The sequence below is a fragment of the Ostrea edulis genome, chromosome 1, assembly GCF_947568905.1.
Source record: "Ostrea edulis chromosome 1, xbOstEdul1.1, whole genome shotgun sequence".
NCBI lineage: Eukaryota > Metazoa > Mollusca > Bivalvia > Ostreida > Ostreidae > Ostrea > Ostrea edulis.
In genome coordinates, this window is record NC_079164.1 from 79,715,457 (window position 1) to 79,740,171 (window position 24,715).

General features: G+C 35.4%; 1 protein-coding gene and 1 long non-coding RNA gene across 3 annotated transcripts; both read left to right on the top strand.

Moving 5' to 3' along the window:
• The first annotated feature begins 2,486 nt into the window (after positions 1-2,486).
• LOC130046566 (uncharacterized) lies at positions 2,487-8,562 on the top strand. Of its 2 annotated transcripts, none has more exons than XM_056162427.1 (6): positions 2,487-2,750; positions 2,926-2,978; positions 3,552-3,695; positions 6,325-6,445; positions 6,733-6,761; positions 7,137-8,562. In XM_056162427.1, exons 1-6 carry the CDS (start codon positions 2,665-2,667, stop codon positions 7,682-7,684), a joined length of 981 nt encoding a protein of 326 aa, XP_056018402.1. In that variant the 5' UTR covers positions 2,487-2,664; the 3' UTR covers positions 7,685-8,562. The 2 variants fall into 2 exon arrangements, with proteins under 2 accessions (XP_056018402.1, XP_056018406.1); XM_056162431.1 differs by having other exon boundaries at positions 6,328-6,445.
• Positions 8,563-17,844: 9,282 nt separating this feature from the next.
• Positions 17,845-24,692, top strand: LOC130054110 (uncharacterized). Its single transcript, XR_008802387.1, has 4 exons — positions 17,845-18,701; positions 22,152-22,387; positions 24,259-24,376; positions 24,664-24,692. It is a non-coding gene; the product is annotated as an uncharacterized LOC130054110 (long non-coding RNA).
• The last annotated feature ends 23 nt before the right edge of the window (positions 24,693-24,715 follow it).

Genomic DNA, 24,715 nt, shown 5'->3' on the forward strand with positions numbered 1-24,715 from the left:
GAGTGCGTGATCGTCTGTAGGAGTGTTGTTGTGTCTGGAGAAGAAGATGGCAGTAGTCTCGCTATAATGGAAACACTTTGTAATCCGCTGGTCCGTGGAAGTGCCTGGCCCGATCATTTAGCTAGGATCGCGCATCTGATCTGCAATCCGTATATGTAACGTGTGTGCGAGGATTCCTTAACTGATTCACGGAGATGCTGATCATTATGTAGTAGTTGGACATTCTGCCACTACTATTGATATGTTCTTTTTACTTCGCGTTGTGTTTTTTTTTTTAATGATGATACGTGTTGTGTAAATTATTCAACCCTTTAGATTTTTCCAGGTAAGTTTGAGCCCGCCTAGAGTGAGGCTAGCAATAAAATAATAAATAAAGTTTTAAACCTTTAATAAAGTTCGACAATTGTATGATAAATACCAAAATAATAATCCCGGGGAATGAATGTGGCTTGAGAGAAAAATATAACTAAATAGGAAAAATAAAGAAACAATAATCAAAAATACAGGGTGATGCAACTCCTGATATTTACTTTGTTGCAAGGATTGGCTCAGCAGAAGCCCCGAACACGGTTGTGCTCGGGTTTAAATACTATTCTTAACAAAAGAATGAGAGTAAAAGTTACCTGTAATGTGATTTGATAATAAATCTAGAAGTAACCAATGAGAAGTTTTGTAATAAATAACGTTTGAAAATAAAAGATAACTCTCTTCTTGTTTCATGAAATAAACAACTCGAATACGAAGATAGGAATTTACGTAGACAAGTAAGTAGAAAATAATGAAATGGAGATAATATAGATCGATACTACCATAATTATTTAAACGAGTTGAGTAGAACTTTGAATCTGTGTTGTGTACTTTTGTATCATTGTATATTTATATATTTGTGACTAATTATGTAGAATTAAAATTTGTAAAAGTTTCAAATCGTTTTCACTGGTGTTGTAAGTGTGCCAATTGAACTCGCTGTAAATAGATTTGTGTATTCGGCGCACGTTACATTGAAGCAGAAGTGGACGACTTTGTGGTGTCTTTTATTTCGCGTTCTCATAGTGGTGTTTAACAAAATAATTTTTGGATGACTGATCATTAGATATTCTTATGAATCTTATTACATCAGTGTTATCATATAAAACGTCGAAAAACTCGCTGTAGTCGAAGTGTGACAGAAACAACGATTCATGTGCTGCTATAATTTAGAACTAACACAGGAAATTCAGTCCGCCTCATATCTCATTGAGTCTGTAATATTTATTGATGTACACAGAGAAATACATTTAGATGTGTACATAGTGATTGTGCTGCAAATAAAGACAAAATGTGTAATGAATCAGAAATATAATGAATACGTATTTTAATGAAATTTCGTGATTCTGTGGCATGAAAAGAGTTAATCTACACATGAAAACAAGTATCGCGACATCCACGTTTCTGTTTCTCGGAAACATTTATGTATACATGTACATTCTGTAGTTGCTGCATACAAAATGTCACATCTCAACGCTCCAAGTCAATATGAGAAGAATACATACTTACAGAATCCTCACTGCTACGGAGGGATAGGTATGTGTACTACAGCTGGTGACGTATCAAAATCAGATAGGTATGTGTACTACAGCTGGTGACGTTTCAAAATCAGATAGGTATGTGTACTACAGCTGATGACGTATCAAAATCAGATAGGTATGTGTACTACAGCTGATGACGTATCAAAATCAGATAGGTATGTGTACTACAGCTGATGACGTATCAAAATCAGATAGGTATGTGTACTACAGCTGATGACGTTTCAAAATCAGATAGGTATGTGTACTACAGCTGATTACGTTTCAAAATCAGAGAGGTATGTGTACTACAGCTGGTGACGTTTCAAAATCAGATAGGTATGTGTACTACAGCTGATGACGTTTCAAAATCAGATAGGTATGTGTACTACAGCTGATGACGTTTCAAAATCAGAGAGGTATGTGTACTACAGCTGGTGACGTTTCAAAATCAGATAGGTATGTGTACTACAGCTGATGACGTATCAAAATCAGATAGGTATGTGTACTACAGCTGATGACGTATCAAAATCAGATAGGTATGTGTACTACAGCTGATGACGTATCAAAATCAGATAGGTATGTGTACTACAGCTGGTGACGTTTCAAAATCAGATAGGTATGTGTACTACAGCTGATGACGTTTCAAAATCAGATAGGTATGTGTACTACAGCTGATGACGTTTCAAAATCAGATAGGTATGTGTACTACAGCTGGTGACGTTTCAAAATCAGATAGGTATGTGTACTACAGCTGGTGACGTTTCAAAATCAGATAGGTATGTGCACTACAGCTGGTGACGTTTCAAAATTAGATAGGTATGTGTACTGCAGCTGATGACGTATCAAAATCAGTAAATAAAAGAGCCGTAAAACAAACAAGATACATACATTGTTTCTGCTTCATTGTTTATTTTTGTTTTATTGTTTGTTTCTGTTTTATTGTTGTTGTTTTTTACCCTTCCCCTCTTCCACACTCACCGTCATTAGTTTATAGAGAATGCATGTAGAAATTATTTCCTTATGGAAATGGATTTAGAGGAAGTAGTACTTCTTTTATTGAATGACTCACGTACGTGTGTAGTTTACACGCAGTGATAGAGGAAATTGTGCATAAACTATGATGTTCATCGCATCTTATGTATTTCTCTTCTGTTTACATTTTGTTCATTCAAAAGCTGGACTCGGGGTAGGAGTCTGCGCTCGGTAAGTAATGATCACCATAAAGAAAATGTAAACCAAATAACTTGATTGAAATTTTATAAAACTTAGAAACAATCATGCTTACATTTAGAAACAATCATGCTTACATCTAGAAACATTCATGCTTACATTTATAACGTCAGGCACAAGTCGTGTTAATATCGTGGCTTATTTGTAGTGATCCTTTGAGATGCTGTCCTAATTACCGACGTGACGGTACATTCTGCAATCGTAAGCAATTAACGTTGTTTTTTTAATAGTTTAAAATAATTGTAGCCATATTCATCATTCTTTGAATTAATACCCACAAAGAAAGAGTGGAGGTATATATGGAACACCTTAACTGCCTTCTGATGTTCTTTTGTCATTTAGTGATGTGTATACATCATTATGTCATGTGCTTCTCTCATTATGTCATATGCATTTGTCAGTAAGTCACGTGCTTCTTAATTGTAACCGCCGCAGTGGTCAGGAGGTAAAGCGTTCGCCCCGCATGTGGAAGGCCGGGGTTCGAATCCCGGCTGCGACAGACCTAAGTCGTTAAAACAGGTAGTGACAGTTCCATCACCAAACGCTCGGCATCAGGTGTGGATGTCACGGGTCCTCGGAGATGACCTTAAAAACGGATAACCCGTGTCACAGTAGGTGTGGCACGCTAAAAAATCCTCAATGGCAATAAACGCCGAGCATAGGCCTAAATTAGAAGCCCTTCACCGGTCTTGGTGACGTCTCCATATGAGTGAAAAATTCTCGAACGAGACGTTAAGCAAGATACAATCAATCAATCAATATTGCATTTTTCAGCTTGTGATGTAGGTACCTATGGACACAATTGCTCTGGAGGATGGTGTGTTTATGGATCGTATGGATTTGGATGTTTAAAGAAGTGTAACTGTTCACGTGATCAGTTTTGTGACGTAATTACAGGATGCTCATATAATAACACTGGTAAATTCTTTTTAGCAATGTATGTTAGCTATTTGCATTTTATGTCAACTGAGTCATTCAATTCTTTATTGTCCTTGAGTTATACAACTCATCGGAATACATCTAGTGCATGTACATGTATATACACAATATAGATCTAATTGCATAAGATAAACAACATGTGAGTGGACAGGAGAAGATAGGAGGAGAAGAAATTACAAATATAAAATAATTTATATGTAATTACATTATGAGATGCACATGTTATTAGAAAAATACTATAATTACATTATTGACTTACAATGCTAAACTTCGTATTTTCAAAGCTTGTACTAAGAATTTTCCCACGTTATTGAGTTCTTTAGTATTGTCTACACTAAGGAACTTAACTAAGTTAAAAACACTTGGTTGTGTGTAATAAAAACCCTTGATATACATGTATTTCTTTCTCAAATCGTTGTAAAATGGACATCAACCTAAAGCGTTTGGTCGTCGTTCGTCTTCAGACGTCCGTTGTGCTTTAACAATTAGACATAATAAACTGCTCTGAAAATTCCTGTTTGCTATTCAATGAGTATGTATGGGGAAAGACACAAAACATTGTGAATTCCATTGTCACTGAAAAGTGAGCTTTACTGATCACATTTTGTTCGGCGTCCGAAAAAATTAGCCAAAATATTTCGAGTTTAAATCAAGCAATAAGCGATTTATATGATATTTAGCGTTAAAATGGAGGGGTATCCCCGAATTTCAGAAAAAACTGTCTCCGTGAAACAAAATGAATTTAGTATGAACATGTTCTTCGAGTTTTCCTCTAAAAAAAACTGTCGCGTTAATTTTCCTCAGTAACGTATGGGCTACTGAGTGGTTAAGTGGATAAGGTCGTTGACTCTTAAATGTAAAGATTTTTAAAACTACCGGGTTCAACTCCCTCACGAACATATTTTTTTCATATTCCTTTTCCATCTAGATTTTTTTTTTAATTGAAACACGATTCTAGTTATTATAAATGTTTCATGTCAAATCTCTGTTTATTACCATGTTCCGAGTTTGAAATAAGCTTCCAACCTGGACACTGTTTAGTTTGTGAATAAGATTCTCAACAAACACGCCGAATACAGAATGCAATACCTGTGTTTTGATAGTCAAGGCTGCTAACGAGAACTTGTATGTTTTTCGGAATGAAAGTTGTTGACAAAGGCATGGTGCCTTTTACGAAAAACTGTTGTGAACTTTGCAAAGCTTTGGAAGAAAAACTTTAAGGCGAAACAATGTAAATAAACGTTAAACAGTTTGAGTTTATATGTATTCCAGCAGCAAATTGCTATGTTGAATCAATTTTTACATATGCATGTACTTTGAATAATGTTGAATTTTATTAATGCGTATTAAACTTCCCATATATTGTTTTGTGGCTTGAGTCATGTACAGTTGCCAATTGTTGGTTGTAGAAAATAAAACATACGAGTATAAGAGCTTTTGGACTGTACGAGTATAGAATATTAAATATTTGATACACTCGTAACATGTAACCATATACATTGTATCTGATACTCAGGGAAAAAAGAAGACAATTTAATTTTCACGATTTCAAAATTATCTTCAGACTACATGTATAATGTATTGACACATAAAATGTATTAGGCTTGTCTCTAGTACTGGGGAATCCTTCAGGTATTTAAATGGCAAATGCGCAATGAGTATAAATCTGAATGAAGGTAAGTTCTACGTCACGAATGTTGGCACGGAGCTCCGATTAGGGAAAATTCTCGCTTCTGTGCAACACCCTCAAATTTAGATTTGTTCAAACCATGGTTTCTGGTGGTAGGACGGGGCCACAATAATGAATAAAAGTTTTACAATGGAATATTTAGGGAAAATCTTTAAAACTCTTCTTCTGAAGAACACTAAGGTCATGATCCTTAGATAGTGCAGATTCATGTTGATCAAATCTCAGACCCTGGGGGGAGGGTGGGGCCACAATATGGAATCAACGTTTTACATGGGTTGTATAAGAAAAAATCTTTTTCTCTAAAATAATACTGCAATTTTGCAACCATCCTCAGGTAGTAGAAGTCTTTCAATTTTTTTCTGTGTTGTGGTAGGATGGGGGTAAAATAAAGATAGGCAAGGCAATATAAAGGAAAAACAGAATTCTCAGGGACAGCAAGGCACGATTAGTTATGTTAATATACAAGCACCTCATGATCATGCACCCCGGGGTAGGGTTGGAGAACAGCAGTGCCATGATTGGTTGTATTATAGTAAAGGCTCAAGATTTTAGATTTGAAAGCTGTAAGCTTAAGTGAGCTTTTTTATCATTAAGTCAGGCGTCAGTCTACCCGTTCATCTGTAATTTTTTAACATGTTTGGCTTGGAAATAGTTTGCTTAATGAAACGTCCGACTTATTCCACTTTCAATTAAGATTCCCTTTTCTCCAGCATAATCCAATCCAAATCACACAGGTATGTGACATTAAGCATTAGTACCTTATGATGGATATTCCGATTGATTTATTGTATGATCTTGCTTAACGTCTCCATCGAGAATTTTTCACTCATATGGAGACGTCACGAAGACCGGTGAAGTGCTTCAAATTGAATTAAATGGAAATATATTTTTATAATTGTGCGATTCCTTGAATTCTAGCAGAAGAAGAAGAAGAGAGCAAAGATCAGGGAATCATACACAAGATTTTACCTGTTTTATTGGCCGTCATATTCAGCGTCGGATCAATCTTAGTTATCATCGTCGTACTGTACAATGAAAGGTGAATTCTTTTTTATATTTAATTCTTTTTATATAATAATTATATCACGAAACAAGACAAATGAACAGCATGTTTGGGAATGATATTTAACAAGATAACACAATTTATTTGATGAAATACTTAAAATACATCATTTTGTGATGGTGACTTTGGTAACATAGCCCATACAATTAAGCGTTGTCGTGCTAAATCAACACTTACGTTCTAGCACGAGTATCATTTGTGTATCCTTGCACCGTGCTTAACAGAATCTATAAGAATAAATATATTGCGGTTTCTATTTGCAGATTAAAGTTTTTCAGACAATATTTCTCAGGTTTGTATATTTTTTATGAACCCTATAAATTTATATCCCAAAGACATCAAATAAAAGACGGACAATGTATTTACTTTCTATATACAGTGCAATTGTTTATTTATTCCTTTGTTTCGCGTCCCTTTGAAAATTTTTAATTCAAATTGAGATGTCATCAGCTGGAGGTGAGTACAGATTTAGACCTATGATTAGTGTGTAGGGTTTTTTGTCGTGTTAACGCCTGTCAAGACAGGGACCACCGTGTGTTACCCGTGCAATTAATCGGGCTTGAATTATTTCTGTAATTGCTGAAAAACATGTAGGACCTAATACTTAAATAGGGTGCATTCAATGCATACATAGAAATTTATTTTAATAATTTATGTACTTCTAAAGAGTGGAGGACCAGGCGTGTCTCTAACAACTCTGCCATCCATAATTCGGACGAGCCTCAGGAAGACTACTCTCAGATGACAAGATCATCTAACAGTTACAACGTACTCAGCTTTGATAGGCACAACGCAATTTCCACTTTCAACGCCACTGAGGAGGAAGACATCTACGACGAAGGTGGCGCCGTTGTCGTAAACAGAAACGATGACTTTCAGGACAGCTACGTAACACTTGCTCTTCAGCGGAACCAAAGGATGATCGCCGTTGAATTTGAGAAGAGTTCAAATACTTATGCTATGAAGGCAGCTGATGATAAGGATGGTGACAGCTATGTTACACTAGCTGTCAATGAGAACGAGGCTACGGGTCACAATTCAAACGGTACTTCCAATAGCCTATTGACAACACCACAAACAGAAAGTTCGGATACTTATGATGACACTCTGCCAAATTTTCATTCACATTATTACATGCTAAAGAAAGAAGAGAGAAACAAAAATACGCAAGATAAAATTGTCGCTGTTGATGTTTTTGCAGGCAGGCGTTGTTGAAATTAGAGACAAAAGTATTTTAGAGATTATTTAGGTCTGTGTTGACTTTTTTGGAAGATGGACTACAAATTAGATTTGCTCCTGTCATACGTATTATTCTGTCTTCCAAATAAAATTAACGAACTTTTGTTTTAGACTTCAACATCTTTCATTATGTATAGTACAGTCATTACAATCAGTGACTGTTGTTAAGAATAGCATATAGGTCTAGATCTTTAAAACTAAATTTGTCAGTAGCTACAAATCCATATTCTGATGAAAGCACGTAGGTATTTTAATAATACTCTCAAGGTTAACAAATTGAGTTTGTTGATTAGCATGCATGCGATGATACTCAGGTACAGTAATATATATGTGTTATTCTTTAAGGACATGCGGACTGAAATCATAAAAAGTTTAGAATGAGCAACAACATGTGTAAAATAGATATATGTGACTGTAAAGGCTACCGAAGTATTTACAAATATTAAAATATGGTATTCAAATAGCCAGTCAGGTATTCCCCCTAGAAATATACCCAGCTTTTGGTGTACTGGAGTATTTAGAAATATTACAATATGGTATTCAAATATACAGTCAGGTATTCTCCCTAGAAATATACCCAGCTTTTGGTGTGCATGGATATGGTTGCTAGGAGGCTATAGTATTGCTTTGTTTTTTCTAATGATTGATTTGTTATTTTATGAATGTTGGTGATATATTTTTAAAATGTAATTTGATACAAGGACGTTTTTGGATTAATACAGGTTTATTTGCTAAAAGGTGCTGTATGCGCATGTAAGATGTTTAAATAAAGACATAATCTTGTGTTTTAACATTGTACATAAATTGTGTATTCATCCAAGATTTCAATTAAAAAAATAATACGTTAGACTTCACAGAATATTTGGAAAGAATTATGTTTTGTTGCGGATACTTTCTATTAGAAAAAAATCTCTGTTTAGCTCAGTGAGCTTTTCTGGTCCCATTTTACCCAGTGTCCGTAAATTTTATACATTTGAACTTCTCCAGAACTGCTAGACCAATTTCAACAAAACTTGCCATAAAGCATAATTGGGAAAAGGGAATCCACAATTGTTCCTATGTAGGATCACGCCCCCTTTAAAGAGAGATAATCAAGAAATGGTGAATAGATTGTGGCATTCTTTCAAAATCCTCTTCTCAAGAACTACTAGGCCAGAAAAGACAAAACTAATGTGATGGAAAACATCCTTAGATAATACCGATTCAAAGTTGTTCAGATAGCGGAGGTATGGTGAAATCACAATAAGGGATCGAACTTTTAAAATCTATATAGTATGAAAACAATTCTCAAGAATAGCAGTTTTGATTAGTTGCATATTAATATAATTAGGTAGTGGAGATTCAAGTTTGCTCAAATCATGGTCTCAGGGGGTAGGGTTGAATCACAATAGGAAATTAAAATTTAGTTCAAAATACATTACATGCAATGCGGATTCATCGTTTTGAACTCGGTATTTTACAGCTAACACTGTGTTCCCATTACGGGATGACCATCAGTTACCTGTTCACGTCGCGGTAACATTGTCAAAATTTTGTACCTTTAATAAATGCGAGTTATTTCCCCAATTTTATTGCTGGATGCCCTATGTAATGAAATATGTATTCACTGGATGAAATCCCACGCTTGATCAGAATCAAATAATATTGCATAGAGGAGTTTTTTCTCATGTGTGCATGAATTGTTGCGCACATGAATTGATTGATTGATCGATATTTTTAATTCAAATGAATTTAAGAACAGTTTTTTTTTTTAATAATTGCGCGCATTAGTTATGTTGTATTTATTGACTGCATAAATAAAACTTGATTATTAGGAAGTCACTTGGAGCTCCAAATTAAATATTCCATATGAAAGGTGAAGATAACGAACAGCGATCAATCTCATAAATCCTACAAGCAGTACAAAATATATCGTTGGGCAAACACGGACCCCTAGACACACCAGAGGTGGGATAGATGACCTCTCTCCGCATTGAAAATTAGATAATGATTTTACGAATGCACTTGTAATCCATCATGCCGAATAGTTTACGAAGAACATCATGCCGAATAGTTTACGAAGAACAAAATGAACGGATGTTCATAATTTCATATTCGTTAATGCGAATGTGTTTATAATGGTAGATTTGTCCAGTGCAACAAATTAAGGGTAAAATTATGGATCCACGTCGTTTCTTATCGTCAAACGCAATAATGAAAAACATGATGCACTACATGTATATTTATATGAATGCAGGGGACGTATCCAGAAATTTTCTTTTTAAAAAGGGGGTCTACCATTAATTTTGGTGTTCAAGGGGGTGGGGGGTGCACACGAAAGGGGGTGGTTCCGACCCCCTGGATGCGCCACTGGAATGACAAACAGAAAAACTGTTATTTTGTAAACAGTGGCCTGATTTCATGGACATTGTGAGGTAGTATACAACATAATTTCAATAAAATCTTTTAAGTTATTAGGCGCAAACTTCCAAGAACAGTCCCGGATCATTCGATATTTGACATATTGGACAATTTTCGACTTATTGCTTACTTTCAAGATCTATGTCATCACAAAACATGTTCAACCAAATTAAAAACTTTTTTGTGTTTATCCATTTGTTTGTACATATCAGTACATGTTAATAAATCATTACAAAAATTCAGTTGTAACAGACTTCTATAAACACGGAAAAGGTTTAAGAACATCAAAAAGGGGAGGGGAGGAGGTGTCATTAGTTGAATGAGATGTATATGAATAATATAATTATAAATCTTCATAAAATGATAAATATGGGTCTAGTCAAAACAATCATAACTAACACTGAACATCTACACAATTTTATGCTGATCATGCTGTCAACCAATCACAACTTCTCGACTTGCCGGAAAGCCCGTGAATGTGCAATTGGTTGTATGATGTTGCCTCGCTTCGTTCTGGAAGTTTCTATAACCTCAATCAAGATTAAAATTACGGATTGAGGAAAGGAACAGGTATATTTTATTTATTCGACAATTATCAAAACCTTTATTTTCTATAACATCAAAATCAAGCATCGATTAACAACAGATTAACTTTATACCATGTTATCTTGAGTTGTCATACATATAAAACAAAAGAAAGGAAACCGGCTTAGATCCGCCACTTTACTCTCATTTTTGCTATTTCGGGGTAGTTAATCGAAAACGAAATTAAATTTTTAATTAAATTTACGATATTTACTAATGACGTAAGATTCTATTATAGCGTACGGACTTCACCTCACATATAAAACAATATTAAAGGTGAAAGCAGTAACTCTAGAGCAAGTGTTTCGGAGTTTATTAGCAAAATGTGTTAATTTATATGAGATTGATCACTGTTCGTTATCTTCACCTTGCATGTATAAAATTATGTCATAGTGCGGTATTCATTCCTTTGATCTTAGCAATACTTTACATCAGATAGAAAACCTCTGCCACAATGCCAACATGTACACTAGAATCTGTTTGCGACTCCTTCAGTGAGATGATGAATGGCACATTTTATAAGTCTTGAAATATGAAATATAACTTATTTTTTACTTTGCGCGGTTTCGTAAAAATATATTATAATATGCTGTATGCTTATTGAATTTGTTTGTCTTGTTGTTGTGACTGTTGTTGTCGTGTTGTAGTAGGTTGTGGTTGGAAAAACGTCTTTGTTTTTACGTTTTTTCTCGTCCGTGGTATATTTAGTGTGGTTGGATCTGTAGTTTTTGTTGGTTCTGATAGGGTGTCTGACGGTAATTTTATCAGTGCTACTGATGATAGCTTGGTTGTTTCTGGTTTTGTTATTATTTCTGTTGTGACGGTGAATGGAGGTGATGACTGTTCTGTATCTTTCACTCCAAAAGATGTTGATGAATGTGTATCTATTGCTGATTCTAAAGGTGATGTGCTTGTATTTACTTTTGCGACAGTTGGTTGTGTCGTGGTGTTTGTCTGACGTGCTACTGATTGGTGAGATTGTTTTGGAAGTGCTGTTGTTAATTGAATTTTTTTCTTTTCTACTGGTGGAAATCGTACTGGTGGGTCTGTTATTAATTGTGATGTTTGTTGTGGGAGGATTGATGTTGTCATTGTAGATGTTGTTAATGTTGTTAGTGGTGATGATGCTGGAAGGGATTCTGTGCCGGAACCAATTCCCATAACATCTATGTATCCCATGTCCATTTTATCGACTTCAGATTCCTTTCTTTTCGTCATGAGGAGCGACACTATTGAATAACTTTCGTCCTATCTTCTCTTTTTTCTTGTGGTCTGTCATGCCTGTTCGTGATAGAGTTAATTTTATCGCTATCATCAAATGGATCAATGTAATCCAAAGAAACATGTCCAGGTTCATTGTAGCTATTTTCTTCCACTCTCATATAACTTTCAGATGTTGTATCAGCAACTGGTCTGTTTTCTCCCAGATAAAATCCATGGGTAGTCGCATTTATCACTCTCTGTCTAAAATAAATACATAATTCATTATTTTCTGATCAGCAGTTTATAACGTAATTTTAAAATCTGATTGTCATCAATTTTCATTTGCTTGACTGGTCTACTCTCGCTTTAGATTCAAAGAGACAACATTAGTTGCAGTCTCCTTCCCTTCATCTATATTGATTTTGTTTTGAATATATGTAAAACAAAATAATCAATCATCAAATTTAAAATGGCATTACAGATGTTTAATCCTGGGATTTTGCGACAAGTTGCATAGGTCGTTCAATATTTATCTGAACTTAATAATCAACATGATATCTGAATTTTCTTCATCTTGAAGTACAGCTCAAAAATTCAAAATAAGTGATTGCAGCTTCTCTATCGTAAACTTCCCATAGTTATGTAGCAAAATGTCATTATCGCCTGTATATGATGTTTATGTGTGTCAACTGAATCGATACACAAGAGGTAAGCATCGAATCGGTTTGGAGATATAAACACCATATTCAGATGATAATGGAATATTGATACATAGATATGGGAAGTTGACGATGGATCCCGTTTGTCATAATGTTGAGTTGTTAGTTTGCCGTTAATATCTACTTTCAATAAAATATCTAAGTATGAAGTAGACGTGGACGACTCTGTGATGTCTTTTACTGCGAGTTCACAGGGATACATGAATTCGACATATGAATGTTATATTACTTGAAGTATGTTTGGACTTTCATCCTCTAATTAATTCAGTTGTAAATCGTTTGCCAAATACTATCAAACTATGTTTCTATTTTCGAAGGATTTAATTTTATATTACACTGTCACAGTATAAATTTGAATTGAAACGAAGAACGTATGATAAAAACTCTAACATTTCACTGTTGTGGATGTGATACATGGACATCATTATTGAAGATTTCGATTATGAAAACGCAATTGTTTACCGATTTGCAAACATTTACTTTGAATACAATACGCTCATCAAGTATTCGATTGATTGATTGATGTTTTCCGTCACACTCAACAATTTTTCAGTTATCTGGTGGCGCCCAGTTTTCATTGGTGAAAGAGAGAACCCAGATATAATGTATCTGGGAAGAGATCATCGACCTTCCAAAAGTAAACTGGGAAACTTTCTCACTTACTGGCGCGATATTCGAACCCGCGTTGACCAGAGGTGAGAGGCCGTGTGATTTCGAGCGCGATGCTCTAACCACTCGGCCACGGAGGCAGTATAACTGACAGCAATAGACAATCATCCAAGGAGACCATAAGATTGATCAACGACCAAGTTACCTCTTCACAAGAATAACGGCAATACTCACCAGAAGGACTGCTCCGGCAAAACTGACGACCATGATGGATACATTCACCATCCATATTCCTAAGACAAACAATATGGAGACATATAACAACAGCATATCGTGGAATTGTTAGCGAGACACACATTTAAAGGTCATATGAAACGATAATCTGAAGAATTGAGTTATGTATGGGAAGTCATTAATCAAGGTTTATGAAACAAGAATTCGTTTTTTAAAAAAATACCACTGTTAGAAATCGTTTCATATTACCTTTAACGATATATATATATATATATATATATATATATATATATATATATATAGTGAAGGCTAATCTTAGCGAATTTATAATGCCAGAAAAGATGCCTATTACATGTACAGTACACGACACGAGTTTCATACATCCCATGGTGGAAAATCCACGGAGAAACACCATGTCCACCGTGATCCACGTGTGTGTTATTTTCCAATACACACAGGTGCTAGGAACTTTGTTGTGTCCACGGGCGCCTTACAGGAGATGTGAAAATGTGCCGCCGGCTAAATAACCATGAAAACGGTGAAATTTTAAGAAAAGAAAAAATGTCAATACCCCCCCCCCCGATACTTATATTGTTTTTCAGGATTTTGAACCATTTCCAACGATATCAAACACTATATATTATGTTTTTGAGAAAGCCTGGTTTTGAAATCTTTTCTTTTAGTCTTCTAATCCCTTTCTTCATTAAAATATTCTTTAATTCTATGTTTAAATAATGCGTACTTGCAGGCAATTCCTGCTTTGAATGCGAATTAGTATATTTAGTCATGTACAACACATGTAATAGGAATATTCAATAATTACCGATGTGCTCTCTCTCTCTCTCTCTCTCTCTCTCTCTCTCTCTCTCTCTCTCTCTCTCTCTGACAAATGCGTTGTTTTAGGTACATGTGTTAATAGGTATCTTGACAAATATAACTTGATCCAATAGACAAATTGGAGCAATGTCGATGATTAATAAATTGGAATCAATTTATTATATAAATAATAGAAGCAAAAATACAAACCATCGAATGATTTATTTTCAAAATCCCAAGTTAATTACATTTGACCGAGACTTATGTTCAATGTACTTTGATTTTCATTTTCATAAAAAAATGTTCATCGGGTGTGTCTGGATAATGCAATGAGGTTTGTATAACAAGTATATACCATGCAAATTCCTATTGTCCTGGTCACAGTATACATGTAACTAAATTACGGTTATTTGAAATTGACAGCAGTTTTTGACTTCTTATAAAAAGTGTCAAATATATTGGGTCGGCACGATATCAGATCTAGTCTAAAATCACGGGTATATTGCGCCGACCCAATATATTTCACACATTCCACAAGAAGCCAAGCACTTCTGTTGATTTTAAATACACGGATTAGCTGACCCCCAATTGTTCTATTGAGGGGAAACCCCTTCGAATTTGCATGGAATGTACAAGTTAAACACAGGTCATTGTTATAGTCATAGATCATAGTCCCGCTAACCCAACAAACATTTTTTTTATTTTAAAAAAGTTATTGAATGACGAAGTATGACCAGACTGCAGGTTGAACTTTATAGAGCCCCGTGCTAACATTACTTATATTTTTCAATGTACCAGAAGGGGTATGTTGCCGGTTAAGTTGTGTAAAATTCTTGACAAGCAATAAGATAACAACAAAAAATAGTGCTCAAATTGTCCGATTATGAAAACCTTAAATTGTGTACATGTGTTTGGGGGTGGGGTGGGGGTAGTAGACTTCATCCGCTGAAACTGTCTCAATTCCCCCTTCCGACTTCAATTTCTTAAATTGCGCTACAAGGATAAATTCTTAACTTTCAAGCTTTCATATTACACCCCCTCCTATTCTACGTGCCTGTAATCAATAATTAAGGATGTAAAACCTCGGTTTCAAATGCAACTAGTTCATGAAAAAAACCTATCATCAATATAAACAAAAATGACTTAACGATTTGCATTTGATTTGCTTCTAATCATATATGCTATCGATTATTAAAATTAATGGCTAGCGGAGATGAGATGAATTTTACCCCCGTAATATGTTATTTAACTGACCAAAAACCTAGTACGTTTGTTTTACAACTTTCATTCAGAAGACGGGCAAGTTTGTGAGTCACTGAATAAACGAGAAAACGTCTGCATTTCTATTTCAATCATTGTCAACTGTATATTTTGTGATATTTTAATACTACATGTACTCAATTCAATTTATTGGATCTCATCACCATTATGCAATGGTATACAGAGATATAAAGACAAAAAGCTGTTATATATACATTTAGTAAATAATGCATGCGTGAAATAAAATATTTATCAAGTTCGAAAAACGTGTTATTATCAATGTGAAGTATGGCCATTTTAGGTAGGGGATCACACTTTATTTATATTCTTAATGAAAGTACAGTGTTTTCTATAAAACAGAAGAGAGTATTTATTGTTAGACATGGTTTGTTTAAAAGTAAAGATATTTTTTGATTTTTATTTGTTTAGGTGATAAAAATTTCATTCTTTGTTCACATTGTATCACAGTTGAGTACATAATGAAATTCATCTCAAACATGTATATAGCAGATCTTAATTACCTATTCCTAATTACAATGGAAACCTTACGTTAAAAACACTCCACTGTTTATGGTACACATTTCTTTGACCTGCTATTTATCAAATTCAAATTACTGGCATGTGATTGTCGTTGTTCATGACCCTATCTATTTTGTATTGCTTGTAGGAGTTATGAGATTGATCACTGTTCGTTATATTCGCCTTTCATACATTATGTAGTTGTTGCATACAAAATATCACATCTCAACGCACCAAATGAATAAGAGAAGAAAATTTACTTAAAGAATCCTCGCTGCTACGGAGGGATATGTATGTGTACTACAGCTGGTGACGTTTCAAAATCAGATAGGTATGTGTACTACAGCTGATGACGTATCAAAATCAGATAGGTATGTGTACTACAGCTGATGACGTTTCAAAATCAGATAGGTATATGTACTACAGCTGATGACGTATCAAAATCAGATAGGTATGTGTACTACAGCTGATGACGTATCAAAATCAGATAGGTATGTGTACTACAGCTGGTGACGTTTCAAAATCAGATAAGTATGTGTACTACAGCTGATGACGTATCAAAATCAGATAGGTATGTGTACTACAGCTGATGACGTTTCCAAATCAGATAGGTATGTGTACTACAGTTTGTGACGTATCAAAATCAGATAGGTATGTGTACTACAGTTGGCGACGTTTCCAAATCAGTAAATAAAAGGGACGTACATGTAAAACAAACAAGAGACAGCCATTGTTTCTGTTTTATTTCTTGTTTCTGTTTTATTGTTTTCTTACCCCTTCCATCTTTCACACTCACCGTCATTGGTTTTTAGAAAATGCATGTAGAAATTATTTCCTTATGGAAATAGATTTAGAGGAAATAGTATATTTTTTTTGCATGACTCACTCACGTATGTAGTTTACAAGCAATGTTGGAGGAAATTGTGCATAATGTTCATCGCATGTTACGTATTTCTCTTCTGTTTACATTTTGTTTATTCATTATGTCATGTGCTTCTTTCATTATGTCATGTGCTCTAATCATTATGCTGTGTGTCATCATTATGTCACGTACATTTATCATTATGTCATGTGCATTTTTATGTCATTACAGTGTACATGTGTATATGATGTGCTTTTCTCATTTTGCCATGTTCACGTATCATTATGTCATGTGCTTTTTTCATTATGTCATGTGATTCTATCTTTATATGATGTGCGATTTTGGTTCATTACGTCTTTAAGTCACACCGGTCGTGGTAACTCAGTGGTAGAGCGTTCGTTTCGTAATCGAGAGGTCGTGAATACTAGCCCTGCTCCTGCCCTGGCCGCGTCAAAAACTAAGACGTTAGAATAGGTAGTGTTTGCCCCTTCGGCAAACGCTCGGGATTTAGAAGTGAGAATCACAGGTTTTTTCGGATATGGTCTTAAAAACGGAGGTCCCGAGTCACGGCAGGCGTTGGTACGATGAAGATTGAAGAACACTCACTTGTACGGCCCTGAGCACTAAGCATAGGTCTAAATTTATGATACATCACCTACAGCTGGTGACGTCTCAATATTAAATCCATATGAAATTTGTATTTTTTTTTAAAACGAAACTTACGGCAAACTACATAATTTTGTGGTAACGAATGGTACGCTAAATTAGGAAATTCTATCCCAAGAGGTTTTTTTTTGCCCAGATGAAAACATTATACATGTACTAAATGTGTCCATTGGGCGAAATGATATACTGGAACGATTTTTCCCCATGGGGTGAAGTCTAACTGGAGCCCGTTTTTCCCGGGGAATTCTATACGGGGCGGGGGGGGGGGAGTCTAGTATGCTACAAACACCGGTACTTAGCAAAGGAAGTCACTATGTGAAATTTTGAAGTAGATAATCGAACGCTGGCGTGCCGGTTACAAAGTCACTAGGCTAATGCAAGTCATTATGGTAATGGTCAGTCCATGGCACTCTTTTGACCTGATCAGGATATAGGGCTCACGGCGGTTGTGACTGGTCGACAGGGGATGCTTACTCCTCCTAGACACATGATCCCATCTCTGGTGTGTTCAGGGGTCCGTGTTTACCCAACTACACTATTCGTTATCTTCACCATTCATGACAATATTAGAATGCTCTTACGAAGTATAGAAATCTATTAAATTGAATTAATTTCTAAGATTTCAAGATATGCTCGTACTAAATTAACAACAATTATTAGTTAACAATTGATGATTAGGATGTCTTGTACTGGCGGAGTTGTAATGATAACTACGTTCAACTGACTTGTTTAGTTGGTGTATAGGTGAATACTGGCCGACTGAGAAAACCAACGGTTGTTTTTATAATGCTCCAAGCCAACTCAGTTCAATATTCATGAACGTTTGGGTTTTTTTCTTTAAAAATTCAGACTTCGTATTTCTTGCACACTAATATTATTTCACGGTTAGTGACACCGATCACGTTTACCAATAGTAACAAACCTATGTTGATCAGGAACCCATATAAAACACTTTTAAAATTCATTACATTTTTCACTTGTGATATAGGTACCTATGGACACAATTGCTCTGGAGGACGGTGTGTTTATGGATTGTATGGATTTGAATGTTTAAAGAAGTGTAACTGTTCACGTGATCAGTTGTGTGACGCAATTACAGGATGCTCATATAATATCACTGGTAAATATATACCCAACGAATTCTTTTTAGCAATGTATGTTAGCTATTTGCATTTTGTCACTTGAGTCATGCAGTCAACATAAAGCGTTTCGTCGTCGTTCGTCTTCAGACGTCCGTTGTGCGTTAACAATTAGACATAATAAACTTCTCTGGAAATTCCTGTTTGCTATTCAATGAGTATATATGGGGAAAGACACAAAAACGTTGTGAATTTCATTGTCACTGAAATGTGAGCTTTTCTAATCACATTTTGTTCGGCGTCCGTCCATAACATTTTCGACTTTTTAATTAAAAAATAGTGAATATTTGGTGGAGTCATACAAAAATCTTCATTTCAAGAACAACTGGGTCGAAAATAGGATACTTACTGAAATGCATCCTCAGTTTCTGCAAATTTAGATTTGTTCAAACCATGGTTTCTGGTGGTAGGATGGGGTCACAATAAGTAACAAGCATTCTGAGAGTATTGCATTTGTAAGGTTCATTATTACAACTGTATTTTAAACGAACTTGGCATTAATTCCACTTTTGGTAATCATACTTATGCTTCAACTGCCCTTTCAAAAGACGAAATTCTTCAAAACCATGCTTCAGTTTTAGACACATCTAATATTCCAGTCAATGGGTCGAATGAATATGAGTTACCGTACCTATACTGGATTCCTAAACTACATAAAAACCCTTACAAACAAAGATACATTGCTGGATCCAGTAAGTGCTCTACCAAGCCCCTATCTTTGCTCCTCACGAAAATCTTAACAGTTGTGAAGGAGAAACTTCAAACTTACTGTGCAACTACATATGCCAGAAGTGGTGTTAATCAAATGTGGATTCTAAAAAATTCTAAAGAACTTTTAGTAAACTTGAAATCACAGAATTTTTCCCAAATCAATAGCATTAAAACCTATGACTTTTCAACACTATACACGACCATTCCTCACGATAAATTAAAGACTAGACTTTTTGACATCATAGACAGTTGCTTCTTCAACAAAAACGGAAATATTCATATCTAGTGATTAGTCATTCAAAAACTTACTTTGTTAAACACCACTCTGATTCCACGCACAAGTACTCTGAAGTTGAAATAAAAAATATGCTAGAGTTCCTCATTGACAATATCTTCGTGGTCTTTGGTGATCAGGTCTTCCAACAGTCTATTGGAATTCCCATGGGCACGAATTGTGCTCCTTTGTTAGCTGACCTGTTTTTATATTCATATGAAGCAGAATTTATTCAAAAACTTCTACGTGAGAAGAAAAAATCTCTCGCTGTGACCTTCAATTCGACTTTTAGATATATCGATGACGTTTTGTCTATTAACAATGATAGCTTTCATTCATATGTCGATTTGATATATCCCTGTGAGCTGGAAATAAAGGACACCACAGAGTCGTCCACTTCTGCTTCATACTTAGATATTTTATTGAAAGTAGACATTAACGGCAAACTAACAACTCAACTGTATGACAAACGGGATGATTTCAGCTTCTCCATCGTCAATTTCCCACATTTATGTAGCAATATTCCATTATCACCTGCATATGGTGTTTATATGTCTCAACTGATTCGATATGCAAGAGCTTGTTCTGGGTATAGTCAGTTTTTAAATCGAGGTAAGCTATTGACAAACAAGTTGATGGTACAAGGATTTCAACAGTCTCGATTGAAGTCAGCATTTCGCAAATTCTATGGTCGTTATAACGATCTAGTTCGTCAATACAACCTCGCATTGGAACAAATGCTGTCTGACGTGTTTCATACCGATTGTTAAGCCGTTTTTGGCACACTGATTTTGACTCCGGATAACTCCGTTTACCTGATCAGGATATGGGGCTCACGGCGGGTGTGACCGGTCAACAGGGGATGCTTTCTCCTCCTAGGCACCTGATCCCACCTCTGGTGTGTCCAGGGGTCCGTGTTTGCCTAACTATCTATTTTGTATTGCTTGTAGGAGTTATGAGATTGATCACTGTTCGTTATCTTCACCTTGCATGGCAATACATAGTCCCCTACCGGTTGCAAAAATCACTGTACCACAACAATATTCAAAGTTCATTATATCGGTTATGGTACATGTATATGTACCATAATTGATTTTTATTTTTAAAAACTTTGTAAGTACAGAAATGATTAAATGTACAAACAATGGATATTCTTACATCTTATATATATACTGTACATCCTGCATCCCAATCCTAACCCTGAGACATCATGGAAAAACTTTCAGGAGAGGACATGAAGAGAAATGCATCTAAATCAAGAAATGCTGCCGTCTGTTGGCAATTTATTTCCTGAAAACCTTCATGACCCTTTCAAAAATAAAAGAAGTCAGCTAACTTGGATATCTAGTGCATGCTACATGTATATCACACCTAATATTTCCAATTAATATATAGTCAATGTTATATTTCCATACGCTTAACCTTCATCATACAACGATTGACAGACTATAGCTCTGATCTTATAGTATGAGCCTGGAGTAAATTTTGATGCCCAAATGTTACCACATCCTCTCGTATTCGAACTTTCTCATCTGAAGACAAATTCATATGACATTGATGAGAACTACGTGTATTATACCCATATAGATTATGTTGACAAATTTTTCATTAGTAATCACATCTTGTGAAGTAGCTGTGAAGTAAATGACAACACACCGATAATCATTGCATTTTAATGTTGTTGTTTTCCAAATTAACAGAAAACGCAATGTTATCAATCAATTTCAATTCAAAGTAAAGGACGTGCAAAATTTTTACTCCAGGTCCAGGTCAGACTTCGAATATGGCTGCGTAACAAATGTTATAAAGTGTACGAAAAATGCGTTCAGGAGGGTCGAATATACACATCGAAATCGTCTCAAATTTACCAGCTTCCTGGGGTTTCGCCTTAAGGCGGCCCCCAAACCCCCTGCCTATACTCGGGCGTCCACATCAAAAGTACCATGGTTACGCCACTGTTATGAGATTGATCACTGTTCGTTATCTTCACCTTTCATACATGTATTTTGTGCGAATTTGACATACAGTAGAAATCCTTCCGACCAAAATTCAGTCAGAACGAGGTCGTTGAAAAATGGCGTTCGGATGTAAGAGTCCGACCTACATATATATGTAGGAGCGCAGGAACATTAACCGAGACTCTTACCTGTAGGACTAAGCGGTCCCGGGGCCCCTTTAAATAAGCCTATGCTTACAGTAGTGCAGGGATTAAACAAACGGAGATCAAATATCCAACGAAAGCTTAGAATCAATGAAGCTATACTAAAAATGAAACACGTGTAATTAAAAAACCTTTCATATATTTTTTAAGAAACCTTCGATTAAAATTTTTGCACGTCCTTTACTTTAAATTGAAATTGATTGATGACATTGCGTTTTCTGTTGATTTGGAAAACAACAACATTAAAATGCAATGGTTTTCAGTGTGTTGTCATTTACTTCACAGCTACTTCACAAGATGTGATTACTGATGAAAAACCTGTCAACATGATCTATACAGGGACGGATCCAGGAATTGCGGTTACGGGGGCGCCACTTTATGAGGCAGTGGGTCCAGAGCGAAGTCCTAGAGGGGGTCCAGGGGGCGAAGCCCCCGGAAGCTCCTGGATTTTACAGATTTTATGGGGCTTGAAACATTTCTCCTATTTAGTCATTTGTATTATCCTCTATCAGTTTTTAAAGGTGAAATCAATAAAATGACACAAATTTTAAGGTTGTTTTTTTTTTTAATTAAGTTCTCCCAATAAAGTAATTCAAGGAATCAAAACATTTTGTAATTTATTTCTCCGGGAGTGGAAGAAATTATTGCTTCTTTTATCGTTTAGTACTCTTTCCAAAACAGGATACCACGATTTACCTTAAATTTGAAAATTTTAGGGGGGCGCGCAGGCTGCGCCCCCTTTAAATCCTCCACTGATATATGGGTATAATACATGTACAGACTGTGGACAAAAGTATCGGAACGGTTTACGTGGCGTTACACAAGAATGAAACTGTTCGTGTTATTTACGGCAGGCATTTTCAGTGTAGATACGATTTGACACTACACCTTAGGTATTTTCATAATGATGATGACTTCCTGTTTACACTAACTACGTTATTTTTGTCGTCTGCAATCATAAAGTAAGTAAAGACCTCTCCAAACAACATGGCCTCGAAACATAAATATGCATCGAATGGTATCAAACAGTCAGTTGCTACATTAGTTCAGAATGGAAATTCTTTTCAGAAAGTTGCAGATATGTTAGATATGGCTAAAACATCTGTGCATCGAATTTACAGAAATTTCTGTGAACGAGGAACTGTAAAAACAACCCCTAAAACAGGTCGCAAGAAAAGTCTCAGCGATCGTGACGGAAGGAAAATGTTACGGCAAGTGAAGGCTAACAGGAAAACTCCATTGGCCGATGTGACGAATAATTTAACAGAAATGTATCCAAAAAGACAGTGTGGCGTTTTCTTAAGAATCAGAGGTATAGTCGATGTGTCTGTAAGAACAAAATCAGGATTTCCCATGTAAACAGACAGAGAAGAGTGGCATGGTGTCGAGCCAAATCAACGTGGACAAACGATGACTGGAAAAAAATTATTTTTTCAGACGAGAGTCAAATTGTTATTGGTAGTGATACAAAAGTGTATATCTGGAGAAAAAGTGACGAGGCCTTTAGACCAGAATGTATTTCACCTGTAAAAAACAAGAAACTTACCGTGATGGTTTAGGGTTGCATAACCTATCATGGCGTCGGCACATTAACACGTGTGGAGGGGAACATCAATTCAGATAAATATATTCAAATCATAGACAACAATCTATGGCCAGTAATAGCAAGACACTTTCCTGACAATAATTATATATTTCAAGATGATAATGCACCAGTTCATCGTTCTAGGGCTACTAAAACATTCATGGAATATAACCATATCAACACGATGGAGTGGCCGGCACAGAGCCCAGATATAAACATTATAGAAAATGTATGGTTAAAGATTATAAAAAAGATAGAACAATCAATGGATGAGATTACCTCTGTGGAACAATTATATGATAAAATTTATTCAATTTGGACCCGTTTCGATTGTGAAACTATTAAACATTTGTACCAATCCCTCCCCAAGAGAATCACTGCAGTACGGAGAGCCAAAGGCTATATCACGAAATATTAAAGTAAGTTTTGATGAATAAGGTATTTTTTGGACAGGGAGATACAAAATTGTCTTCTCTTTAAAATAGTGGCAATTTATTTTTAGTATTCTTTATGAAATATGGTTATTTTTAGCATCGAATCAAACGCAAGTATTTTTGCAAACTGGACAACGTCATAAATCGTTCCGATACTTTTGTCCACAGTCTGTAGTTCTCATCAATGTCATATGAATTTGTCTTCATATGAGAAGGTTCGAATACGAGAGAATGTGGTAACATTTGGGCATTAAAATTTAATCCAGGCTCATACTATAAGATCAGAGCTATAATCTGTTAATCGTTGTATAATGAAGGTTAAGGATATGAAAATATATTTTTATAATCATGATTGTGATTCCATGCATTCTAGCAGACGAAAAGAGCTACAAAGATCAGGAAATCATACACAAGATTTTACCTGTTTTATTGGCCGTCATATTCAGCGTTGGATCAATCTTAGTTATCATCGTCGTACTGTACGATCAAAGGTTAATTATTTTTTATATTTAATTCTTTTTATGTAATCCTTATATCACGAAACAGGACAATGAACAGCATGTTTGGGAATGATATTTAACAAGATAACACAATTTATTTGATGAAAATACTTAAAATACATCAGTTTGTGATGGTGAGTTTGGTAACATAGCACATACAATTAAGCGTTGTCGTGCAAAATCAACACTTACGTCCTAGCACAAATATCATTTGTGTATCCTTGCACCGTGTGTAACAGAATCTATAAGAATATATATATTGCGATTTCTATTTGCAGATTAAAGTTTCTCAGACAATATTTCTCAGGTTTGTATGCTCATTATGAACCC

Coding starts and splice junctions, on each gene's coding strand:
- LOC130046566 (XM_056162427.1), top strand. CDS start 2,665: ATGATGTTCATCGCATCTTATGTATTTCTCTTCTGTTTACATTTTGTT. Junction 6,446..6,732: donor GTCGTACTGTACAATGAAAG/GTGAATTCTTTT, acceptor TTCTATTTGCAG/ATTAAAGTTTTTCAGACAAT. Junction 6,762..7,136: donor TTTCAGACAATATTTCTCAG/GTTTGTATATTT, acceptor GTACTTCTAAAG/AGTGGAGGACCAGGCGTGTC.